Genomic DNA, 21,882 nt, shown 5'->3' with positions numbered 1-21,882 from the left:
GGAAATTGCGTACTATCAGCTAGAGCACGAGCAGATCTTCTAAAATAAGAAGCAGATAATCATCCAGTAACATTTGACCTCTACTACTGTGAAATTTTAAAACTGCTGGCAGCTGGGAAATTCTCTCAGTTACTTTTTCTCTTGATAGAACAAACATGATGGCAATCACTGTGTTGCACACTGCATGTGTGTGTGTGTAATGTGTTCTGGGTGTGGTGTGTGTGACTACCTAACCTTCTCTGACTTACTTCCCCATCAAAATGTGCTGCAAAAACCTGTAGTCAGCTACTATCTTCTCACACACTCAGCATCACCAGCAGCAGCCAGAGTAAGTACCCTCCACAGCACAGCGCTCACTTCCCTCTCTGATCGTTACCAGTAATGCACTTTATTAGCATATCATGGGATAAAATTAGAATAAAATGGAAAATATTTAGATTTTTAAAAAGATCTTATTTTTTTTACTCAACAGTTTTGGTATGTAAATGTTTTTATTTGAAGCCGTTGTTAAAAAGCTTTATATTTATATATTAGTCCTTAGTCAGCAGTCAATCATTTTGACTGATTTCACTGAGGAGGGCTTAAGGAGGATAAAGAAAATGCATTTGCTGTTTGGTAGTTATTTCTCATTATAGTGCAGTAGCTCAACACAGCAGGCTGAGAACTTTAAAGACGCGTGTTTTCTGTGTGTGTTTTTTGCTGTGTGGTGATTTAAATGACCTTGGCAGCTGCTCACTCATCCTGTGTTAACCACAGTTAGGAGGAGTGTGGGGCACATAGGGGAGGTAAACGCTGCCTTTTAAACTCTTTGAGGCTCCAAAAAGAAGATGCACACGGTGCAGTTCTGAGAAGAAAGGACTTTTTTTTAAACTTTTACTGAGATGCCATGCCAGTTATTTTTTCCTCTGTCTCCTCAGGTGTGTGTCGAGGACAGGCAGACAGCTCCAGTGGTTAGAGTGTGATGATAGCCTGTTGCGTCACAGGAGTGCCACACTAATTCCCAAGTAGCTCGTACCAGCTGGGTCTAGCCTGTTCGCACCGACAAGCCTTGATCCTGACCAGCCAAGCAGTCGCCATGAACATCTTCTCCTCCCTCACCTCGCCCTCCTCCTGCCCTCATTTGTACCACTCGCCCAGGTACCCCAGCAACGCCACCGTGTCCGATGCCACGACAGCCACAGAGATCAGCCATGTGATTCTGCTGCATTACAACCACACGGGCCGCCTGCAGAACAGGACCATCTCAAACACCCAGAACCCCATCAGCGTCTCCATAGCCGTCTTCCTCTTCTTCAGTGTCTTTATCATTGTGGAAAATTTCCTGGTGCTGGTGGCCGTCATCTCCCGCATCCGCCACAGCCGACGATGGGTTTACGTCTGCATTGCCAACATCACACTCAGTGATCTCCTCACTGGTACGGCCTACCTGGTCAACATCTGCATGTCTGGCAGCAAGACATTCCACCTGACCCCCGCTCTGTGGCTCTTCAGGGAAGGGATGTTGTTTGTGGCCCTGGCAGCCTCTATTTTCAGTTTGCTGCTGATTGCTATGGAGCGTTACACCACAATGATGAAGCCACTGCCCCAGAAGTCAGCCAGGAAGACCTACTACAGGATCTATGGCTTGGTGGCCCTCTGCTGGGTTTTGGCGCTGGTGATTGGCTTTCTGCCCTTGCTGGGTTGGAACTGTGTGTGCAGCCTGGATGGATGCTCCACGCTCCTCCCTCTCTACTCCAAGAGCTACATCTTTTTCTCTCTCTTCATCTTCTTCCTCATCCTTCTGGCTATCGGCGTGCTCTATGGTGCCATCTACTGCCATGTGCAGAAGAGTGCACGGCTGGGCCCGCAGCGCAGCCGCAAGCGCTCCATAGCTCTGCTCAAAACTGTGATCACCATCGTCGGGGTCTTTATGCTTTGCTGGGGGCCACTTTTCCTGCTGTTGCTGGTGGATTTCTTCTGCGGCTCCCGCCAGTGTGCACTGCTGTTCAGCGCTGACTACTTCATCTCACTGGCTGTTCTCAACTCTGGCCTGAACCCCATCATCTACGCCCTGGGCAGCAGTGAGATGAGGAAGGCTATTGCTGAGTTGTTGTGTTGCTGCTGCCTGAAGGCCGGCCTCTGTAACCCAGACACATTCACATCCAAGGAGACCAGCAGCACCTCCGAGACCAGGAGGGACAGTCTGAGGAACAGCTTTAACAAGGTCAGGAATCTGAGTGTGGCCTCCCCACCATCAACTCCAAGCAAGTCTCGCAGGGGACACAAAAAATGCAGGCTGAGCTCCACAACCAGCTGCCTGTCAGTTTCAAGTGGTTAAACCACAACGTGCTCCCCTCCCAAACAAACAAGACCTGTGTGCAATGATACACATCTAACCATTTCCTTTGAGTTTTGGTTTGAATGTTCACTGTTTTACCACCAAGTACTTGCACTGATTACACACTGTAAAACTATAATGTGTGTATATATATATATATATGTATATAAATGAATATCATTATGCTATGTCTATATATCCTTTACAAGTTTCTAGTTTTAATTTAGTAGTTTCAGAAAATAGCATAATGACATAATGTGTTTTACATTGATCAGTTGATTTGTACTGATCTGGATGATGTTTTCACTTTTATGAGAAAATGTATATTTTTTCAACTGAATTTATTATCTGCATAATAGTTAACACAGCACTGTGAATGTATGAGTTGCACTGTATTGTAAGATTTGCTGAGCCTGATGTTTTACTGTATATGGACAACTGATAAAAATAGAAATAAAGATTATTTTGCTTTATACATGAGTGCATGTGGTTTTCAGTGGGAGTACCTCTTCTTTCCTTTGGAGGGAGACACATCGGTGAAACCCCGAGTCCCTCCTGTGGGCAGATCAGACGACTCAAAATTACTATTAGTGTTTAATTGTTATTTAGATTTTACATATCACACAACACTGAAATATCTGTTTTCTCTACTGAAATCAGGATCTTTGTTTCTGCATCAGCTTCATGCAGAACAGTTTCAGGTGCAATTGTACACGAGGAGAGATGTTTGGTTTTATGGACACTTCGTCTTCATCGTTACACTGAACACACTTCTTAAAAGGCCTTTTCCTCACTGCGCTCCCTTTGCTGCTGCTCTGACAGGAAGACGGATTGACGTTCAGTGCACAGGAGGTGAGGGCTGGGCCTGCAGCCCCAAGGGCACACACAGCTAATTGATAAATTCATTATGACTGTCTGGTGTAGCAGATAGATAAGCTTTAGCAGATAACGTGCACCTGTAAGCTATACGGGCTACTGTACGGCATACCGTGTACTGTGCTGCCTCATACTGGAACAACTTGCTTTGTCTTGAACAAAGGCAGGAGGTATTTTCCCAAAAGCATGAGTATGCAAAGCATGATTCTTTGACAGTTTCACTAAGTATTTCACTGTTAAACAGTGATTGAAATAGATCGTAGGTGGAAAGTGGGTGCAGTCCCTCTATGTGAGAACTCTATAGTAAATGCTATTTAAAGCGTGAAAATTTGAAGTTCCCACTTTCAGAATCGTGTGTTTGCTGCATCTGTCCTGGAGTAGCCCAGTTCTCGCGTCATATTGTGAAACAATGACAATTTATTTATTCTAAATTAAAGCATTTATAAAATCTAATTTATCCAAATATTTATCAAGGGTATTTCTAAATATTCATGACTAAACAAGCAAGAAACTGCGCTGAAGCTCAGGAAAAAAAATCTAGTTTGTTATTACTAGTTATCCAAAGTTGTTATGTAACACTGAAAACCTCAGGCTGTTGGTTGCAGTGCGGTTTAGTGTGGTTTGATCAGATTTACAGTGACTATGTCAGAAAACAACCACCAACGGTCATCGGATTCAGATTCAGTCACTGCTAATTGCTGATTGGTGTTCAGAAGCTCTTGACATCACATTTTTTCAATTAAGCCCCACCCCCAAAATTGTGGTCAAGTAGTGCCAAATGATTCAGGACTAAGAAAATACTGTGCAGGATTTATTTCTGTGCTTGGTGTTACTAGAGTTTAAGTGAAGCCTAATTAGTTTGCTGAAGTGCATTTTTAAAAACGTCTGTGTTTTGAGGTTTTGTGTGTATTTTATAAAATATATCCCATGAGCCTTGAAAGAAAGCAACTGCATTTGAGTGTATGAAAGAAAGAACAGAAGCTAATGTAGAAGTTAGGTAGGACTTTAACTGCACAATGAGATGTCAACAATGAAATGGAGTTGTTGGGCATTTATCAGAAACACTGCATACTGTTCAGCTTAACCACACTGCAAGTGATCCTGTCTTGAAAAACAACTTACCTGCTTATCAATACTGACTTCAGAGGTGTTCCAGTATCCTGGCAGCCCGTCATGCAGCCATTCCTGTTCGTGACGTGTGCGAGCTCCTCGGTGATGACTGGAAGAAGGAAATGAAGCGTTGAGGTGAGAAAGGAAGAGCTCTGCATTTATCATTTCATCTGAAACAGCCTCCCACTCAGCGTCTAAGGTGATTGTGCTCAGGAAAGCACACACACAAACACACAGATGTATTATTTATTTAACCTAACCCTATATATTTATTATTCACTATTTTCATCTGAGAGTGAAGCACATACACAAGCCACACATACCTACACATGTATTTTTTAGATGCATGTGCACACACTCATAGACAAACATGCTCAAAACCACACGTACTCTCGATTTCAGCGGTTCTTTGTCAGGTTCCTTAGAAGTCAGGACTACTGAGGCCTGCTCTTCTCACAATCTTTTCCTGTTTTTTTGTGACTGTGGCAGCAAACACGTCATTGCTGGTTGTGTGTTTGTGTTTGTGTGAGTTCCCCTCTCGTAAATTCCTGCATCTTTACAGTAAAGACGGGGGGATAAGCTTCACTCATCCTTGGTCCTGGCTCGGCTCCAGGTCTGGTGCCTGATGAAAAAGCAACAGCAAATTCCAGGCTTTATTAGCTCTAAGCTCAGAGACATTTGTTGTATGCTATTTGACATGTGAGGAGCCAATCACAGATCCACCCCTGTACCCCCCCCCTCCTCTTACAACAACAAGGCCTTTACTCTAAACAAGCCACGATGGCTTAACGATGGTTGCGTGCAGACATGGTTATGCCCTAAATAATTACCTTGCTGGCTTTGCCTCCAGGTGTTCAGCAGACAGCGAATGATGCATAATGTCTGTGGAGGGGAAGGCGCAGAGAAGCTCCACGGGGGGGAGAGTGTGATACTTTGCCATCTACTCAGTGACACACGTGCCGCTCAGGTACAGCAGCGGAACAGCCAGGACACTCACAAATGTTAAAGTCACTGAGCAGTCATCATGGATAAGTGATATTGTTGCTGTCTGCTGTGATCCATCCTAAACATTTCTTCTTTGGTAAAGGAACATCAGTTCTGAAAAGGTTTTCCTGACGTCATAGCTGAGATATGGGGCTTGCACCTTTACAGCAGACTCCATGTGGCATTGCTCACAGATGCAGCAATCTATTCAATCAAAATCCCATTTTGCCAGTATTAAACACAACCCATATATAGCTCAAGGGCGGTTTTAAGAAGTTTGTTGCCTGTTTTTTCAAGGTGGAGGTCCACATGTTTCAGTCACAATATGACATAGTTTCTTAGAGATCAAAATCTCTACAGAAAGCCACTCCTGCACTCTGCTTCTCTTCAGCACAACCACATGCCTGTGACTTTCTACAACAACATTTAGTTTTGTGCAAATCTGACTACATGACCAGCTTTTGGTCTCAATAGTCCTACACAGCCATCCCTGGAACCATCCAGCCAATGTTCATGTCCTTACTGAAGAGCTTCAGCAGCTCTGCCATGAGAGAAAAACACTATATGTGGAACGAAGATGGATCACTTATGGATCCACATGGATCCCAAGTCATTAAAGAGGACATTAAAAGCAGCTAAAGAAAAGGGTCAAGCCGACTTAATCATGACATGGACAACGGTTTGACAACAAAACCCTGCTCTCGTTAAAACGTCTCCTCTGTTAGCTCTCGCCTGAGTTGATTTGGGATTTAACCATAGAAAAGTTAAAGAACTAAAGTCCAAGTTCTTTCTTAGCCATAAATTTATTCCAGTAAACAGCCCAGAATACATGTTACAATAAAATATGTATTAGTCAGTTTTACCAGCAGAGAAGCCTTTTGGATAAGCGTCTATGTCACTTACTATTAAATCAGCTGCTCAGATTGACGAAGAAAATGATACGGTATTTCTCTTGGACTCAAATGTTTCCAGCATTGTGTCTATGGCTGTTAGGTCATTGTGGAAACTGTGATTGCAGACCACTTCACTCTATTATGGGAAAATCTTGCTGCAGCACCACAGAAGCAGCAGAACGTTTTTCTGCAGCTCCAGAGAAATAATTTCATTAGGGCCCCAGAAAAGAAAAGACATGACATCTTCAATCACAGATAAGGTATGAACCTCGATGCTATAGGTTCCCTAACCATGAGTGACACTCCAGAATCAGATTAGCAGTGATGAAGGACAGAACTCCCACTACTGACAGAAATGAGAAAAATGCATGTGCTGAGGTAAAGAAAACACTGCTGCGTTGTGGCAAATGTTCGATACGACAGGAGAGCGTTGTTTAGCAGGGTAAAGATTAGCATTCCTGTTCTGCTGACGTGTAGTCACACATACTGTTCATGCTCATCACATAGGGAGGCCAAAACTGAAAACGTGAGTGTCCCTGACAGCTAAACAAACACAGAGATGATTTAATGATTGACTGAATGATTTAAGAGACTTAGACTGTTTTTATTACATGAAAACATCAACGTTCAGTTTAGTTCAGGTATAAATATCTACAACTGTAAATACAAATAGTATATAATGGGAGTATTTCAGGTTTCTGCACAATACTGAACTAAATCTAATAAAAATACGTTTTGTTTGCATCTCTGACATGTTGTATCAGTCGTAACTGATACGACACAAGAGTTGCCTCATATTTAGTTTGCACAACACAGGACACAGTACAGTGAAGCCTTGTGGGTGCGATTGAGTGAACGTGTTCAAGGTGCAGTGAGTTTTTCATGTATCAAACCATATGTGAGTCTATGCATCTAAATATTCAAATGTGCATGTGGTTGTGCAACGTGCGTATAATCTGGGTACATTCACAGACACACGGGCCTACAGTAAACGCTCTTCGGCAGCAGAGCGGATACAACCCAGGCAGAAACAGCCAGGTGTCTGCTGGGGCATTCACTTGTCATCTGGTCTTTCTCAGTCACACAGAAGATGAGTTCATGAGTTGGCAACATCAGGGAACTCTCTCTCCCAAAGAAAAACTACCAACGTAGGTTTGTTTGGCTACCTTACAGCGTCTCATTCCACCTTCAGACATCAATAACGGTTGTGCAAATATTCCCCGGTGTGGTTATAATTACACCCAATCAGTCAATCGTTGCCATTTTTCTTTGGGCAGCTGACATCAGACTCTGCCAACGAGGAGAACAAAGGAGCAGGAAGGGCGTACTCTGCATGTCCACGCGAAAAAATAAACATTTGCCCACAAGACCTTTTCTTCATCACGTGTCAGCTATTGTCTGAGTGCACCTGGCTGAGCAGTGCTGACTGCAGCAGCCAGCAGTGCTACTGGATCTTATGTAGGATTTATGCACTTTGTGCAACAGTTTAAACTTATGCATGTCTCTCTGTTGTAACACATAAACTTATCCAGCATGCCTACTATGGCCCACGCACACAAGTCGTCTCTAGTCCGAAGAAAATAAGGAGAGAAGAGCTTAAGGCGGAAAGTGAAGGATGAGAGAACAGGGCAAGACAAGTTCTGTTCAGTGTTTCCTAGTTAAAGGGGAAAGTCTTACCACACTGTCCTCATTCTGCTTTTTCTCTCTCCATCTTAACAGAACAATAGCTCAGAGGTAGACATAAGAGCCCATTCTGAAGAGGTTTTCTCCGATGCCAGTTTGAGTACATGTGGAGGAGGCAGGGCTCTTCAAATCTACACCATCTCCGGGCCCAGCTGTTTCCTCTTTATTCGTCTTTATCAGATTCTAGATATTGGGACGGCAGATACAAAAGAGAACAGGCCAGAGGTTATGAGACACAGACGTGCTGTCAACACAAATTCTGTTAAGTTGTTTTTTTAATCAAAAATAAATAAGTAACATGTTCCAAAAAGATGAAAAATTGTCATAAGAATAGCAAAGTGCTTTTTCTTTCCACTCATAGCGAGTATAGAAGACAATTACCAAAGACAACACAAGTTTCCTCTTGAGGGCTGGACGTCAGCCATCTGCAGTGACTTTGCTCTCAACCTTGGGAATGTATGTGAGCATGTTTTCTCGCTTTTCTTAATCCGCTCTCTCATTCTTGCTGTGCTTTGGCTGAACACCGTGACCACTTAACTAATTGTGTTGTGAAAGATGTTCCAAGGGTGATGATTCGGCTCTGGTTTCCAAAAGTCTCCTCAGAGAGGACACAGGTTTTCTTCAAGAAGAGCTCTGCAGGGGACTCCTTCAGAGACAAGGCTAAGAATCTACAGCCATGCTAGAAGTCCGGGGAACTAAATGCTAACATCAGCATGTCAACATGTTCACAGCCAGAGGTGGAAAAAGCTCCTTTACTTAAGTAAAAGTAGAAATACCACAGTATAACAATACTATGTTACTAGTAAAAGTCTGCATTCAGTACAAAAGTATTAGCAGATAAATACACTAAAGTACCAAAAGGACTTAAAGGCACATTTCACATATTTGATATTATTGGATCATATTTATTGATGAGTTATTGTGTTCATCTCTTTAATGTTGCAGCTGGTAAAAGTGGAGCAAATGTTAACTAACAGTTAATTTGAGTTACTTTACATTCTTCTGAATTTCCTACTGAGGATCAATAAAGTTCTATATTTATAGTGTATTTTGTATCATAGGTCAGATTTTTTAAAAACTAAGTTGTCAGATAAATGTAATGAGGGAAAAGTTTGATATTTTACTCTGAAAAGTTAAAGTCACAGTGTGAAGTAGAAGAAAATGGAAATACTCGCACAAAGATACTTTAAAATTATACTTAAGTGCAGTACTTGAGTATAACTTTCCACTCAGTTTTACTCCTGTGACAATGTTTATTTTCTTACTTTGGCATGTTAGCATTTAACACGTACAGCTGAGGCTCATGGGAATGTCAAAATAATCATTTAATAATCATTTGTTTTTTCAAGTATTTAACCGTAAACTAAAAGTATTGGAGATGTTGAAATTCAGGTATGATGATGATGATGATGATGATGATGATGAAGGTGATGGGCTTCGATGAAAAGTCAATACATTTTCACAGTTTATATGATGAGGAACATGAGCCTGACATAGTTTGTCTCTGTTTGTTTGGAACAGAGAGTGGTATCGACTTCTAATCTGACCTTGGCGAGAAAGGAAATAAGCACGTTGCTCTAAATGTCAAACTATTTCTTAACATGCTAAAACGGCTCGAAAGGCTTCGGGATCTTTGCATCCAGATCTTTAACCAAATAATAATCATACCTCAGTGTTTTCATATTTGGAATAAAATGATTGTCATACAGGATGAGAGAACACGACTAATATTGATGGCATAACTTCACACAGCCTGTGTTCACAAGTTAAATCTGTTCCATGTGAGCGACTGAATAAATGAATCACTCTCGAAGTTGTAAACCTTCTAACACATGAAAGGAATAAAGCATATTTTCAATCACTGTCAGTCGAGCTATGAATCTCAGATGACTTCACACATTTGAAGCTTAGCTCTTCTCTCGTTGCTGGGATTAGTCTCAGGAGGGACTCGAAGTTGACTCACAGGTTTGCAGGTCCCATGTTGCACCAGCAGCGTTTTCCATGAGGCCCGAGGAACGGAAGGAGCTGAAGCTTTGGCGAACAGATGTTCCCGCTCAGCTCTAAACCAAATTACGCAGTCAAGCTCAGAGCCATAGGCCAGGACCGCAAGGATGCTGATTGAACGGTGGAGGGGGCAGCAAAAGCAGATCGGCCTCGGCAAAGCAGCCACATCGTGAAATCTGGTCGGTCTTTGAGGCCCGAAGATGAAAGGGCTCTTGAAATTACTATGGAGACTAAAAGAAAAGCTGGAGGCTTTGGTCTGGGTACCGTCTCTGGCCGTGTGTAGGTCTACGTGTCTACGAGTCTTTATGAAAACTCAAGAATGTGTATTGTCACGTGTTTGTATGAAACAGGCAGCGAGCGCCTGAATATAACAAATATAGCACAAACAGAAAGTTGACCCTTTGACCTTTCTAGCAAACAGCAGAAAATCAGCAGCTCCAATGTTATTTTTTTGAATTGAGTTTAACAATTAGATGCATTGTCGGCTTTATTTCTCACCACAAGGTTCCAGTGAATTTATATATATTTTATATATTTTCTTAAGTGCAATGTGATTTAAATTGTTTATGTTGAAGGAAAAACCTGGACATTACAGAAGTGCAATCCTAAACACCCTTAGAGGTTCATCTGTAAAATTTAAAATCCACCAAAATGTTGATAAACAGCTGAGAATAAAATTCAGACTGGGAAGTAAAAAGTTCTTTATTTTTTTTCTGTTGGTTTAAAAAGTGAATCCAGTACATTTAGACAAAAAAAGAAAAACTAAAAGAATCCTCTTCCATATTCCCAAATTACAAATATAAACTCAGCCCACGCTCCTAAAACCTCAAAATTGACTTCATGACCTCAGATTCCTCAATGATAAACACATGGCAACCAAAGCTGCAACAATAGCGTAATTACATGTAATTAAACCCATCTTTTATAATTTCTCAGCACCACGGAGATGCTCTTGCATGGATTTTTTTTCCTCCACATATCTTGATTTCAATCTTTCATGTCACATCGTGCATTTTTGATGAACTTTTTTATTCTTTCCTGATGCAACATGTTGGTCCCTGAGGGATAAACGATCTTATCTCATGATAGTGAATAAAAACAAAACAATGCTAGAATTCTTTCTCAGGCTCATTTAAACTTCACTGCATTAAATCACAGCTGGATTAGTAATGAGATTAAGCCGTCCCTGCACCTGTAACAAAGAAATTACATTATTGAAAGCAGTTAGAAACGTACTGACATTTAGAATAATGCACTTCATGCACTGTTGTTGGATTACATAGTTACACAAATCACAGCTAACACGTCAGTGGTACCAGCTGCATGGAACAATGCCCTGGAGATAATATCACACTGCTGACATGATGAAAAAACAACTTTCTAACCTTTCGTTGGTGATCTCCTCAAGGTTTGCATGGAACATTTATCCGCAGAAATTCAAAGTTACAGAAATATAATTTTATGGTGCCAACCACAATCAGCGGAGTTGCTGGATAAGAGCAGATTCATCATGCCTGCTAATGAGTTTCCATTTTCCTGTGGGTATGAAATCTTCAAGATGAAGCACTTTTCCTTTGGTAGCTGCGAGTTATCTGGAGAGTGGAGAGGAAGCAGCACTGCACACATTCCCAGTCACTCATAATGGGGACAGCAGGGTGACATCAATTACACAGGCATAGCAGACATTTTACTGGGATTACCTCACAGTGAACTCCAGCCTCAGTCCGGCCTTTGTCAGGACAGAAAGACAGATAAAGGATAGAGAGAGAGAGGGAAAAGGTGAGGACTGAGAGAGGAGTTTGCAGCATTGTCAGGGGAAGATTGCTGAAATAAACATGAAGGTTGAGCTGACGGCATCAGTATGTAACAGTATTCACACGATGGCTCAGGACGCCAGTACCGAGCCTAAAATGGTAAATCTGCTTATGAAAGTTTCATGTTTTAGCAAAGAACAGGGCGGTCGTTAAACTCAAGCTACACACACATCGGGCTTCACTGTCGACGTCTGACAGGTTGGAAAGCTCTGGTTTGATGACTCAAAGCAAACTTCCCATGTGGGTTTGAGGTAGGCGTTGTCATGAACACAGCAACTGAAATGTTTAATCTGGGCTAGGCTGTCCTGCTAGTAAGAGGGCTTCACTCCTGTTCCTGCTGAACTGAGCCAGTTTTTGGGTAAAACACTGATACCAGTTCAGTAGGCACGGGAGGGCGCAGCCCAGACGGTGACGGTTGACGGTGCAGGAAGTAGTGTGTTTTCTATAAAGAAACACTTTTAATGCAGCAAAAAAGAAGGTGAGTTGATGTGAGACATGCACTGCAGCAAACGAGCTCTGAGTCCCTCCTTTAGTTACTTCTGCTCTGCCTGTCGAGCTCTTTGTTATTGCGGGCCGTGACGACAAAGGTACCAATTAAAATTCATAGTCATTTTTGTGATGGTGGGTCCTCGATTCCAGACAGAGAAAGACAACTACTGATGTTCATGCCTGAAATGATCATTGTGATTTTATCAACAATAGCTGCCTCACTAATTAAAGGTTCAATGTGTAATTAGATAGTGTTCATAAATATGTTGTCATTAGTGTGTGATCACCACAAAATACCAGTGTTTCTATCTTCTTACTTTTACAATGAGCCCTTTAAATCGACACAGGGAGCGGGTCTCCTTTCACGGAGGCAGCCATGTTGCCATCATATTACTACAGTAGCCCAGAATGGACAAACCAAACTCGGGCTCTAAACAGGGAATCACATTTGTTTTTTTGTTTTTTTTTAAGTGATGGCCACCAGACCCTTCTGAAATCAGGGTGAGCTGTGAGCAGGTGAAACGCTAGCAGTACCCAGTATAAACCTAGAAAAGACCAGGACAGAGGTTTTACCATTAGCCTACAGGCTGATAGCATTTACACAGTAGGGAAGTAACGTACGGCTAAAGCCATTTTGAACTAGCCTCAGGTTTAAAAAAGGTGTAAAAAGACATTTGTCTCCAAACCCACAGGTTTAGCATGTGGTAAATTATGCGCGTTTGTTCACCAACACAGTACAGGCTGCCATGTGGCACCAGAATACTGGCATGCTGGTCCCGACCTAACCCTGCTGGACATGAACTGGGCATGCCCAGGCGTTTCTGACATTTAACACCACATTCCTGAAATCTCAGTGCAACCTGTGGCATTTTCAAGTCCACATTAAACCTGAGTCAAACTGTCTCACTGAGAAGCTTTCAAATATATTTGGCATGCATGATGATTCTTGCCAGATGCGTAAGGTAAGATAAAACAGCTGCTTCAGGCAAACACAATAAAAAAATAATAAAATTAAGATAAAAAAACCCAGTACAGACCATATTGCACAACCAATACCTGTATTTGGGCCACAGAAACATATTTAACCCCACACAGGACCTTGAATCTTTGTGTGTTTTCCCAGCCTCCCTCCTTCCTTCTGCACCTAATCTCTCGCCACTCTCCTCCTCCCTTCTTTCTTCATATCCCAGATCATCAAGTTCTTTCCATTCACTGGAACAAATCCCCTCCGTCGAATCAACTATTTCACCTCAGGCACTGAACTTAGCCACTGTGAACAACACATAGCAGGGATCAATGCTCACCAATTAGCTAAGCTCTGTGCCTTTAGCAAGTGGGTGGCTGGCTTTTGAGGGAGCAGAGACACACGCAGACATTTACGTGACTGCTCAGTGGTAAAGTCTCCAAAGCTTATGAGGTTCAGGTTTGCTTCACCTTCATTCGTTCTGGGTTTCAGGGTGTGCTGCCAGCACAGGATCCTAGTTTTCATTTCATACCTCAGAATTATCTTATTTATAAATCTAGAATCCGAGAGCTGGAATGTAATCTGCCTCCAAAAACTTGTTCTATCGTGTAAAGCTCTATGGCTTTCCTATGCATTTACATCAACTGGCAGACTGATTTGAAAGGGGAGTACAGTGGAGGCAGATTACATTTCAGACAGCTGCACATATAACTGCACCCCTAAACGCATTTACATGCTTTTTAAGGGAGACGCGTTTTCTTTTGCAGTTTTCTGCGTGACAATCTTATTCCACAAGTTAATCTCCTGAAGTCCGTCGAGAGAGTTGATCACGAGCTTCTCCGGTGTTTATTCCTCTGACTCCATAGCAACATCCTGTGTCAGATACCGAGCATAAAAACAGAGCAGTGGAGGGGAGTAGACTAAAGCATCCCACAGTGGAAATACAGCGACGTGGTCAGGTCACCTGCTGAGCTGTGAAGGAGTGGAAATCCCTGGCAATGTGATTTTTATTTCTCTTTGTTCATCAAATCACGGTGCCAGGAACCCTCCCCACCACAGCCGGGGCAGAGGTTGGATCCGCTCTGCATCTCTCTGCCCTTCCCTGCCCTCTGTATCTTCTCCTCCTGCTGCCTGGGCTCCAGATGCTTCCCCCCACAGCAGCTGTGGTGCACCTGTGACCTGAAAGGAGCAGAAAGAAAAAGAGATGTGGGATACATTACTCTTTGCAGAGTCTCAACTAAAGTTTTCAATAGAACTTGATTTGATTTGATGATAATATACGATGCACTTCAAACTGCTTATGCAACCCTGGGATGAAAGCTCCAACTTATCTCTGTAACAAGAAAGTTTCCCATTTAGAGGATGTGAGCAATGACTCTGCAGACCTTTCTGTTGCACGGATCAGCAAAACGTGACGTCTGGTTGGAACATGCCGAGCCAGCTACCTGGTCAGTTTGTTTAAAGCAACTCCAAGGCAAAAGAAAATCTACGCTGTTTGAAATGGCAAGGTAAATGCAAACGGCCTGGTGCTGCTGGACGTCAGTACTCTCACTATAAAACGTCAGACGAGGAGAACTTGCACCAGACGTAGATCTGCGCCTCGTTTTGGCAAAGAAAACAATAAACAAACTAGGAAACATCATCTTGGCTCTGTTTTGTTTCTGTCTTTCATTAAACAAGAGACTTTCAGGTCAGTGAGAACAGTTGGATTTGTTTTCCTATTGGAGATGGCTTGACTTTGCTGGGTGGGTCCACAAGGGGAGACATAAAAAACCCCCCAAAAAAACACACTCCAGCTCTTTTTACACACTTCCTTCTTACGACGTTAGAATGTCACCATGTATTATTATCTTTTGTTGTTGTTGTTTATGCTGTTTTGCAGGGAAAATTCCAGGCCCACCCTGGTAGGCAAAGAATAATGGCAGGATTGTTGAGCAGTGAGGAGGAGGTTAGGGCTGAGGCTCAACAGTCTCTCCTTGATTATTTTTCACCTCAGCGTCTCCCTTAGTCAAAACCACTGGAAAACCATATCTGCAAATATAATAAACAAGAAATTTTGGAAAAACTTTGGAATCATTCTATTAGAAAATGTCAAAATATTATGATAAGGTGTACTCATGCTAGTTGTACTTGGACTTAAAGGCATAGTTCAACATTTTTGGAAAATAGTGTTAGAAGATTGTTATTGTTACTGTTTGTTAAATGCATTATAAAGCTGCAGGTACAAAGAGAACATGATCCATGTACCAGCACATCTAAATCTCACAGTGCATGTTTCATCTTGTTTGTTTAATCCATAAAAACTGTGTCAAACTACGTCTTTGCTGGAAACAGTCATTTCTCCACACTCTTCCCCCAGAACATGATGAATTTCCATTTGTACAATTCAGATTATGACCAATCAAAAAAATAAAGAAACAAACAACCAAACTATGAACTATGTGCTATGTGTATTTGATTTAGTCTAATTTCTTATGGTGTGATTTACTGACAGCAACAACATTTGTGCCACTTCCAGTAAGAATTTGAGGAGTGAGCGTGGACTATCCTATCTGAAAGTTCTAATCACATTTCAAAATCTTGATTAATTACAAAGAAAGTACATGGACTTCTTTTTCAAGTTGCAGCTCTACTCTTGTCCGTACTTGTACTTGTACTTGTACTTAAAAACATTACAAGGAACAGCATTTTATAAAGGAACAGTGTGTCATCCACAACCCTGGTATTTATGTGCCAGGGTACATGAGCCACCGTACATGGTGTACAACCTAACACGGACGTGCCGAATCTTTGCAGACAGAGAAATATGTCTATCCTGTCAAGCAGCATTAGCCGCCCGCCCCTCCCTGCACAGGAATCATGAATAAATATGTTTGTCTAGGTTGTGAAATCTAGGAATGCGAAGTTGTGCTTCACTGAACAGTTGCAGGGAAGTGGCGTGAGGGATTGCCTGCCTGTGTGCACCTATTCTGGTGCGTCTGTGTGTGTCCATAGTGGTGTGTGCATTGTTCATCTGCATGCATGGGCCGGTGTGTGTGTTGTGTGTGAAAGCAAAGAAGAAAGTGGTGAGAATGAATCAAAGGGAGTGGTCGTGTCCTCTGACATGTGTGAGTCAGTGTTTATTTAAAGGGTGCGAAGGCTCAGTATGGGAAATAACTGATTGTTAAGATGGTTGATGATTTCAGAAGAGCATATAAACTGGATTAATTTAAATTAAAATGTCACAAAAAAAAAAAACATTACACACATCCAAGAAAATCTTTCTGGTGCAACAGATTAGAACCTCAACAGTTATTGGATTCATCTTCAGATTTTTTAATGAATAGTTGTTGTTTTTTTTTATTTAAAATATCAGACAATTGTAAAAAAAATTAAAACTGTTGAACTGGAAAAAAAAACTGTGTTTATCCTAAAAGTGAAAGACATTCATTTTGTTATCAAACAGCAGAAAGAAGCAGAAAATTAGATATTAGAGAAGCAACTGCTAATATTTTTACTTGAAAAGCAACTGAAACTGTGAATCAGTTACACAAATCGTTGAAAATTAATTTTCTGATCGATTGATCGTTTCAGCTACAGCAGATAAATAATCCACTGCAGAATCAAAATGAAACTTTTATTGGAAAAATGACATTGACAGCGTTACGAGTCTGAAGTGTTCGGTCTGACATCACGTTCATGCGTCCATGGTAACGATATATAACTGTCGTTTATCTGTGGTTTGTAAACACATGAAGTTATGTCTCCGGCTAGTTTGAGTCCAAATTAAGATCATTTACAGCCTGGTGGATTTTATTGTACATGAGGCCGAAGGTGTGAACAAGTCACTGTATTTAGAAAGCGCAAGCTTTGCACTCTCGTCTGAACAAAATGACCTCATTCACGCAGCCAAGAGGAACTGCTTGTTGGGCAAAGGACTGAAGCAGAACCTGGAAATAAGAATCAGGACTGTAAAAACACAAAAAGCTGCCACAAAACAAACCGTTCGTAACGTTTATGTACAGATAAAAATCCTCAGACGTGTCGCAACAACTGCCTCTGACTCCATTTTCCTTCAGAGGTGACAGCTACCACACACCATTTGCTGATAAACACTTTCTCATGTAACGCTACTCTGGCAGTTGGCCTGTTCACACGGGAGATGTTGTGATATATGTTGTGGCGACCGCGGGCATTAAACTCACATCTGAACCCAGCTGTACAGCTCTGACGTCACCCTGCACCTCACACGTCGGTGCCACTGTGATTTGTCACCCTGTTCTCACAGAACACAGGCAAGGTGCTGAGAGGGAGAAGGAGAAAGAAGAGGCAGAGAGAAAATATGTGAGAACGAGTTTGTGTGAGAAAGAGAGTGACAGCCAGCGGAAAATGACTGGTGTGTTGATGCCGTGCTGGCACAAAGCCCCTGCACCAAACCTTAGGACGGAGCAATTCAAATGTTTGTCTGATACGAGTCCATGTCCTGTGAGTTCTCTGACTTTACGACAGTCGTACCTGGAGTTTGGCCAGGTTTGCTTTTATTCTTTCTTCTTCACACAGCTGTCAGTTTGACAGCTCAGTGGATCACTGCGAGTCCCTTATGGGCACCGTTATCTGCCTGCTACAACAACATCACACCCTGCTGTTCAGAGCAGCTTTACCTGCTGCCACAGGACCCCGGTTACCACCTTCTCAAAGGTGTTGGTGCGCCTCAGGCCTAGTAACTGTCAAAACTAAAACTCCCTCCGCTGTACACTTCACTGACATTCAAATCCACCACGTGCCCCGACCGTGCAGCTGTGAAGAGGCAAGAACGGAGCGAAGGCTTGAACTTCTGTCTTTTTTTTTATTTGTTCTAGTGTGGAAACGAGCAGAACGCCACGAGAACAGAAGGTATCATCTGACCTTTACGCTCTGCCCAACAACGCCTGGAGAGACTATAGACAACCATTATCTACAGATACGACACAGTTGATCGGAGAGATAATACAAGATCCTGGTCTCAACCAATCACACCTCTGCAGGTAACTAAAGACCCCATGAGCATTAAAATGCCATTACCAGTCTTGGTTGCATCTGGCCTTCATTATTTAGCTCATTAGATCACTCACTGTAGATAAACCAACCCTCACACATGACTGATGAAGAGAGCAGCCATCAGGCAGGAGCTTTTTCACATGTCCCATTAACAATAATCCACTTAGCATTGTGTTAATGCAGTTTGGTGGAGATGTAATTTCATGCCTAATCAATCATTACCAGCCTTTTCTTAGAAAAGAAACATAAGACGAGAAACTAAACGGTTTGGGGGAATTTCAGGTGAAAAACCAGTTGATGTCGAATCACTGAACATTGTCTCTGTATACAGTCAGTGACTCATCTCTTAACAATGGGGGAACGATGGAGAAAGTAGAAACTGATCTGGCTCTACGCTCTGACAGGAGTGTGATCGATTATAATGCATGAGGGGAAATGGCACAGCTGCACTAAAGCCTCGCACAGGCTATCTCTGAATCTGATAGTAGCAGCTATCTCAGCTATTAGCTAATAGCTGCGGCTACGCTGATAACATTTTGACCAGAAGGGAGAGACTCTCGACAGGAAGAGAAGAGCCGAGGAACAGGGAGGTGCAGTGCTGAGTGGAAAAGACTGGGAAAGTGATGCAGAGAAGAGGGTAAGCATGGGATTGACTGACGGAGGAAATAAACTCAAGACACAACAATGTTAGATTGCCGGGTTCATTTGAGGACACAGGGATGTAATAGCTCGGCTGCTATTGGTAAAGCCTCATACCAGACTCAACTAAACCAACTGCTTTTGTGGCACACCCTGAACACAGCTTTTCTGCAGTATTAGACACCACCTATAAGAACAAAAGCCCCATAAGGCATTTCCTGATTGCATATTCTTCAGGTTGTAAAAATATAAAAATAGCCGGTGAGATCTGCAGCAGAGGCTGGGATACACAAATCAGACTGAGGTGAGGAGGGACTGAAAGAGGACTGGGAGGGATTCCTGACTGACTGTTGAGATGCATCTGTCAGCATGGCGTGTGAGAAGGCCAAGAGGAGTTGGTGTGTTTGGATTGTGACCTCTGTAACCGTCAGCCTCCCTCCCACTCCAAGCATGCAATCTCCCCGCAAACCGAGGCCTGTTTTTCCACCACACATGGCTTCAATTGGAGGCTACTGCTGCTGCTGCTGCTGTGTCTGCACCTCTAAAAAAAACCAAATAAAACAACCAGGCTTGAGAAACCTGATTACAAAATCAGCGACTGGCAAACAGATCGAGCTGGCAGTGTCACTAAGTCATGTAAATGTCTTTGATGTTTGCTGAACCAGGAGAAAAAGAAACCAACTTTTCTCTTGAGAGGTCTTTGTCTATTTGTGTGTGTGTGCGCATGTGCACGTGTTTATTTGTGTGTGAACAAGCCTGTATTTAAAGTCTTGCTCCAGCGCCAACAGGGCAAAGCTGTTTATTACTTGGTTGCTCGTAAAAAGTAAATAGGCATCAATCGGGGTCTATCAAAGGCTCCTTCATTTGGTTCCCGGCTAAGATCCCTTTGGATGTGTGCTGTAATTGCCATGGCTCAGACAGAAATTCTCTGTGGTGGACGCATGGCTGGGCTGAAAGAGCTGAGGGAAACCGTGCTGTCCTGCACACTTAAAAACTCTGCAGCTGATCTGAGGGGAAGCAGCGAACACACAAAGTGCAGGGAAACCATGAGAGAGGAGGAGGCCATGTGGCTGCACACAGGACACAAGCAAACACAACAAACTACTGTGGAGCCACTCAGGTGCACTTACTGCAGGAAAACACTCAGGCCCGCGCTCACACTCAGGCATGTGCTCACTATCACGTAAACTATCGACGGCAGAGAAATTAGCAGCCGAAACCAAATAACAAACATCTGTTGACTGCGCTCGAGACAACGCCCATGTCAACATCTGCTGCAGACGGTCTGCAGTGTTTGGCTCTTTGGAGCAGAGTTTAGGTTTAAAGCCGAATTACATGATAACCGACCACTAGGGGGCGCTCCGGAGAGAACATGCACTATGTCTTTATCTATCTAGCTGCCATTTGTGGTGTCAGCTTGTCTAAGTGCGTTTTCTGTAAATGGCTGCTCATGGGTTTATAATCGGGTGGATGAGAGCTTAAAGCTGACAGGAAAACCAAAATAAAAAAAGCAGCAGGAAGAAGCTCAAAGATTTATCGAACTGCAGAGTTGAGCCCTGATTATCTGGTCTGCTTGTCATTGCACGCTTTTATTGTGAAAATACCAAAATATCAGTAAATGTAGCTTGAAGTGGGCTTATAGAGTCCACTATACGTTGACACTATAAAAACCTAATATTCCCAGCTATCACTTGAACACCCTATCTCCTCGTGTACTATAAAAGCCAAGTCCATTAGCCTGCCCTTGTATACCATAGCTCTTGCACATGGGAACAAGTCACTGGTTTAACAGAGCCAGATAAAGCCTTGGAGCACGTTCAAATATTTGAACTATTTCTCCAAAAATGTTTATCAAATCAAACTCCTTTTCCAAACAGTGGTGAGATTATGGCGCCCTGCAAAAAACCCCCACAGTCATGAGTTTGCTGAGAAAAAGTGCTGGTACAACAGCCGAAAGTTATGCAGGTGTGTGTGTGTGTGTGTGTGTGTGTATATGTGTGTGTGTGTGTGTGTGAGAAAGGCTGCTGTACTGTTTTACTGTTCACAGAGATCAAAATCAGATACAGGTTCATTCTACTTTTATGAGAGTTTTATTGGTTTGGGCATTAGACAATCTACCATGTTACGCGTCGAAGTAGCCTTGAGAAAATAAAGGTTTGATTTCTTTTGTTCGACCTCAGTAAAAGAGATTAAACCACCCGTGTGAAACGTGTTTGATGAGCCAGTGATGGCTGTAAAAGCAGTGAGTTGTTTGTCACATAAACAGACGCACTGTCTTCCCATCACTGAAAGATCAAAGAAAGAGCATGACAACCGCAGAAAAATCCCACTGAAGCTTTGATCAAATCTCATCTTGTGTTTTTGATAAATCAGCTTCCAAAGGGATGAAGGCACCACAGAGCAAAGTTAATAAGATTTGGAAATGGAAAAGGAAAAAGAGTGTGTGGGAGACAGAGAGGGGTGTTTGCCACTCACCATGCCCACAGGTCCGCTTTTTCTACTCGGTAAGTCTGAGTCACCTCAGAGTTCAGACGAGGATATGCACAAAGTAGACGAGCTGACCCTTTGGGAAGGACCCCGGTGACTGTTTTACTGGCTGACTAACAGAACATCTGACCGCCTAATGACTGACTAGACAACTGCACGGCTGCCTCGCTGACAGCCCGACTGTGCCAACTGTGCCATTTCAGATCCAGGAATCAGCCGGCGGCACAATCCTCAGAGCCCGGGTCTCCCGTTGATGTCTCGCCGCCAAAGCTCTTCCTGTCATGTCCCGCTCTGTTCCCTGAGCTCGACAGCCCGGTGAGAAGCAAAGGTAAAAAAGGAGGATCTGTCCACCCTCGCTCTAACAGTCTGTCAAGAGGAGGGGAGAGGTGTGGAAGCTGCTCTGCTCCCATAGAGGTCAGATGTGGAGTTAACACACCCAGCCAGCTGGCTGTTAACTGCTGCCCGCCTGCTACCAGAGGTCTGTCCTCCCTGCAAACCTGATAAATCACTGTGGAGACACAGCAGAGCACAGACCCACTCAGCCACTCACACAGACAGAAGTAACAGTAGAGACAGACAGAGACTTTCAACCAGTTGTCCCAAGAG

General features: G+C 42.9%; 1 protein-coding gene and 1 long non-coding RNA gene across 2 annotated transcripts; one reads left to right on the top strand and one right to left on the bottom strand.

The window, feature by feature from the left end:
- The first annotated feature begins 943 nt into the window (after positions 1 to 943).
- Positions 944 to 2,790, top strand: s1pr4 (sphingosine-1-phosphate receptor 4). Its single transcript, XM_026305462.2, has one exon. It carries the CDS (start codon positions 1,076 to 1,078, stop codon positions 2,315 to 2,317), a length of 1,242 nt encoding a protein of 413 aa, XP_026161247.1. The 5' UTR covers positions 944 to 1,075; the 3' UTR covers positions 2,318 to 2,790.
- Positions 2,791 to 10,840: 8,050 nt separating this feature from the next.
- On the bottom strand, positions 10,841 to 21,882 carry LOC113128954 (uncharacterized). The gene is made up of 2 exons (XR_003295560.1): positions 21,265 to 21,882; positions 10,841 to 14,313 (listed from the first exon to the last, which is right to left on the bottom strand). It is a non-coding gene; the product is annotated as an uncharacterized LOC113128954 (long non-coding RNA).

The sequence above is a fragment of the Mastacembelus armatus genome, chromosome 4, assembly GCF_900324485.2.
Source record: "Mastacembelus armatus chromosome 4, fMasArm1.2, whole genome shotgun sequence".
Classification (NCBI taxonomy): domain Eukaryota; kingdom Metazoa; phylum Chordata; class Actinopteri; order Synbranchiformes; family Mastacembelidae; genus Mastacembelus; species Mastacembelus armatus.
This window is presented reverse-complemented; position numbering and strand designations above follow the sequence as displayed.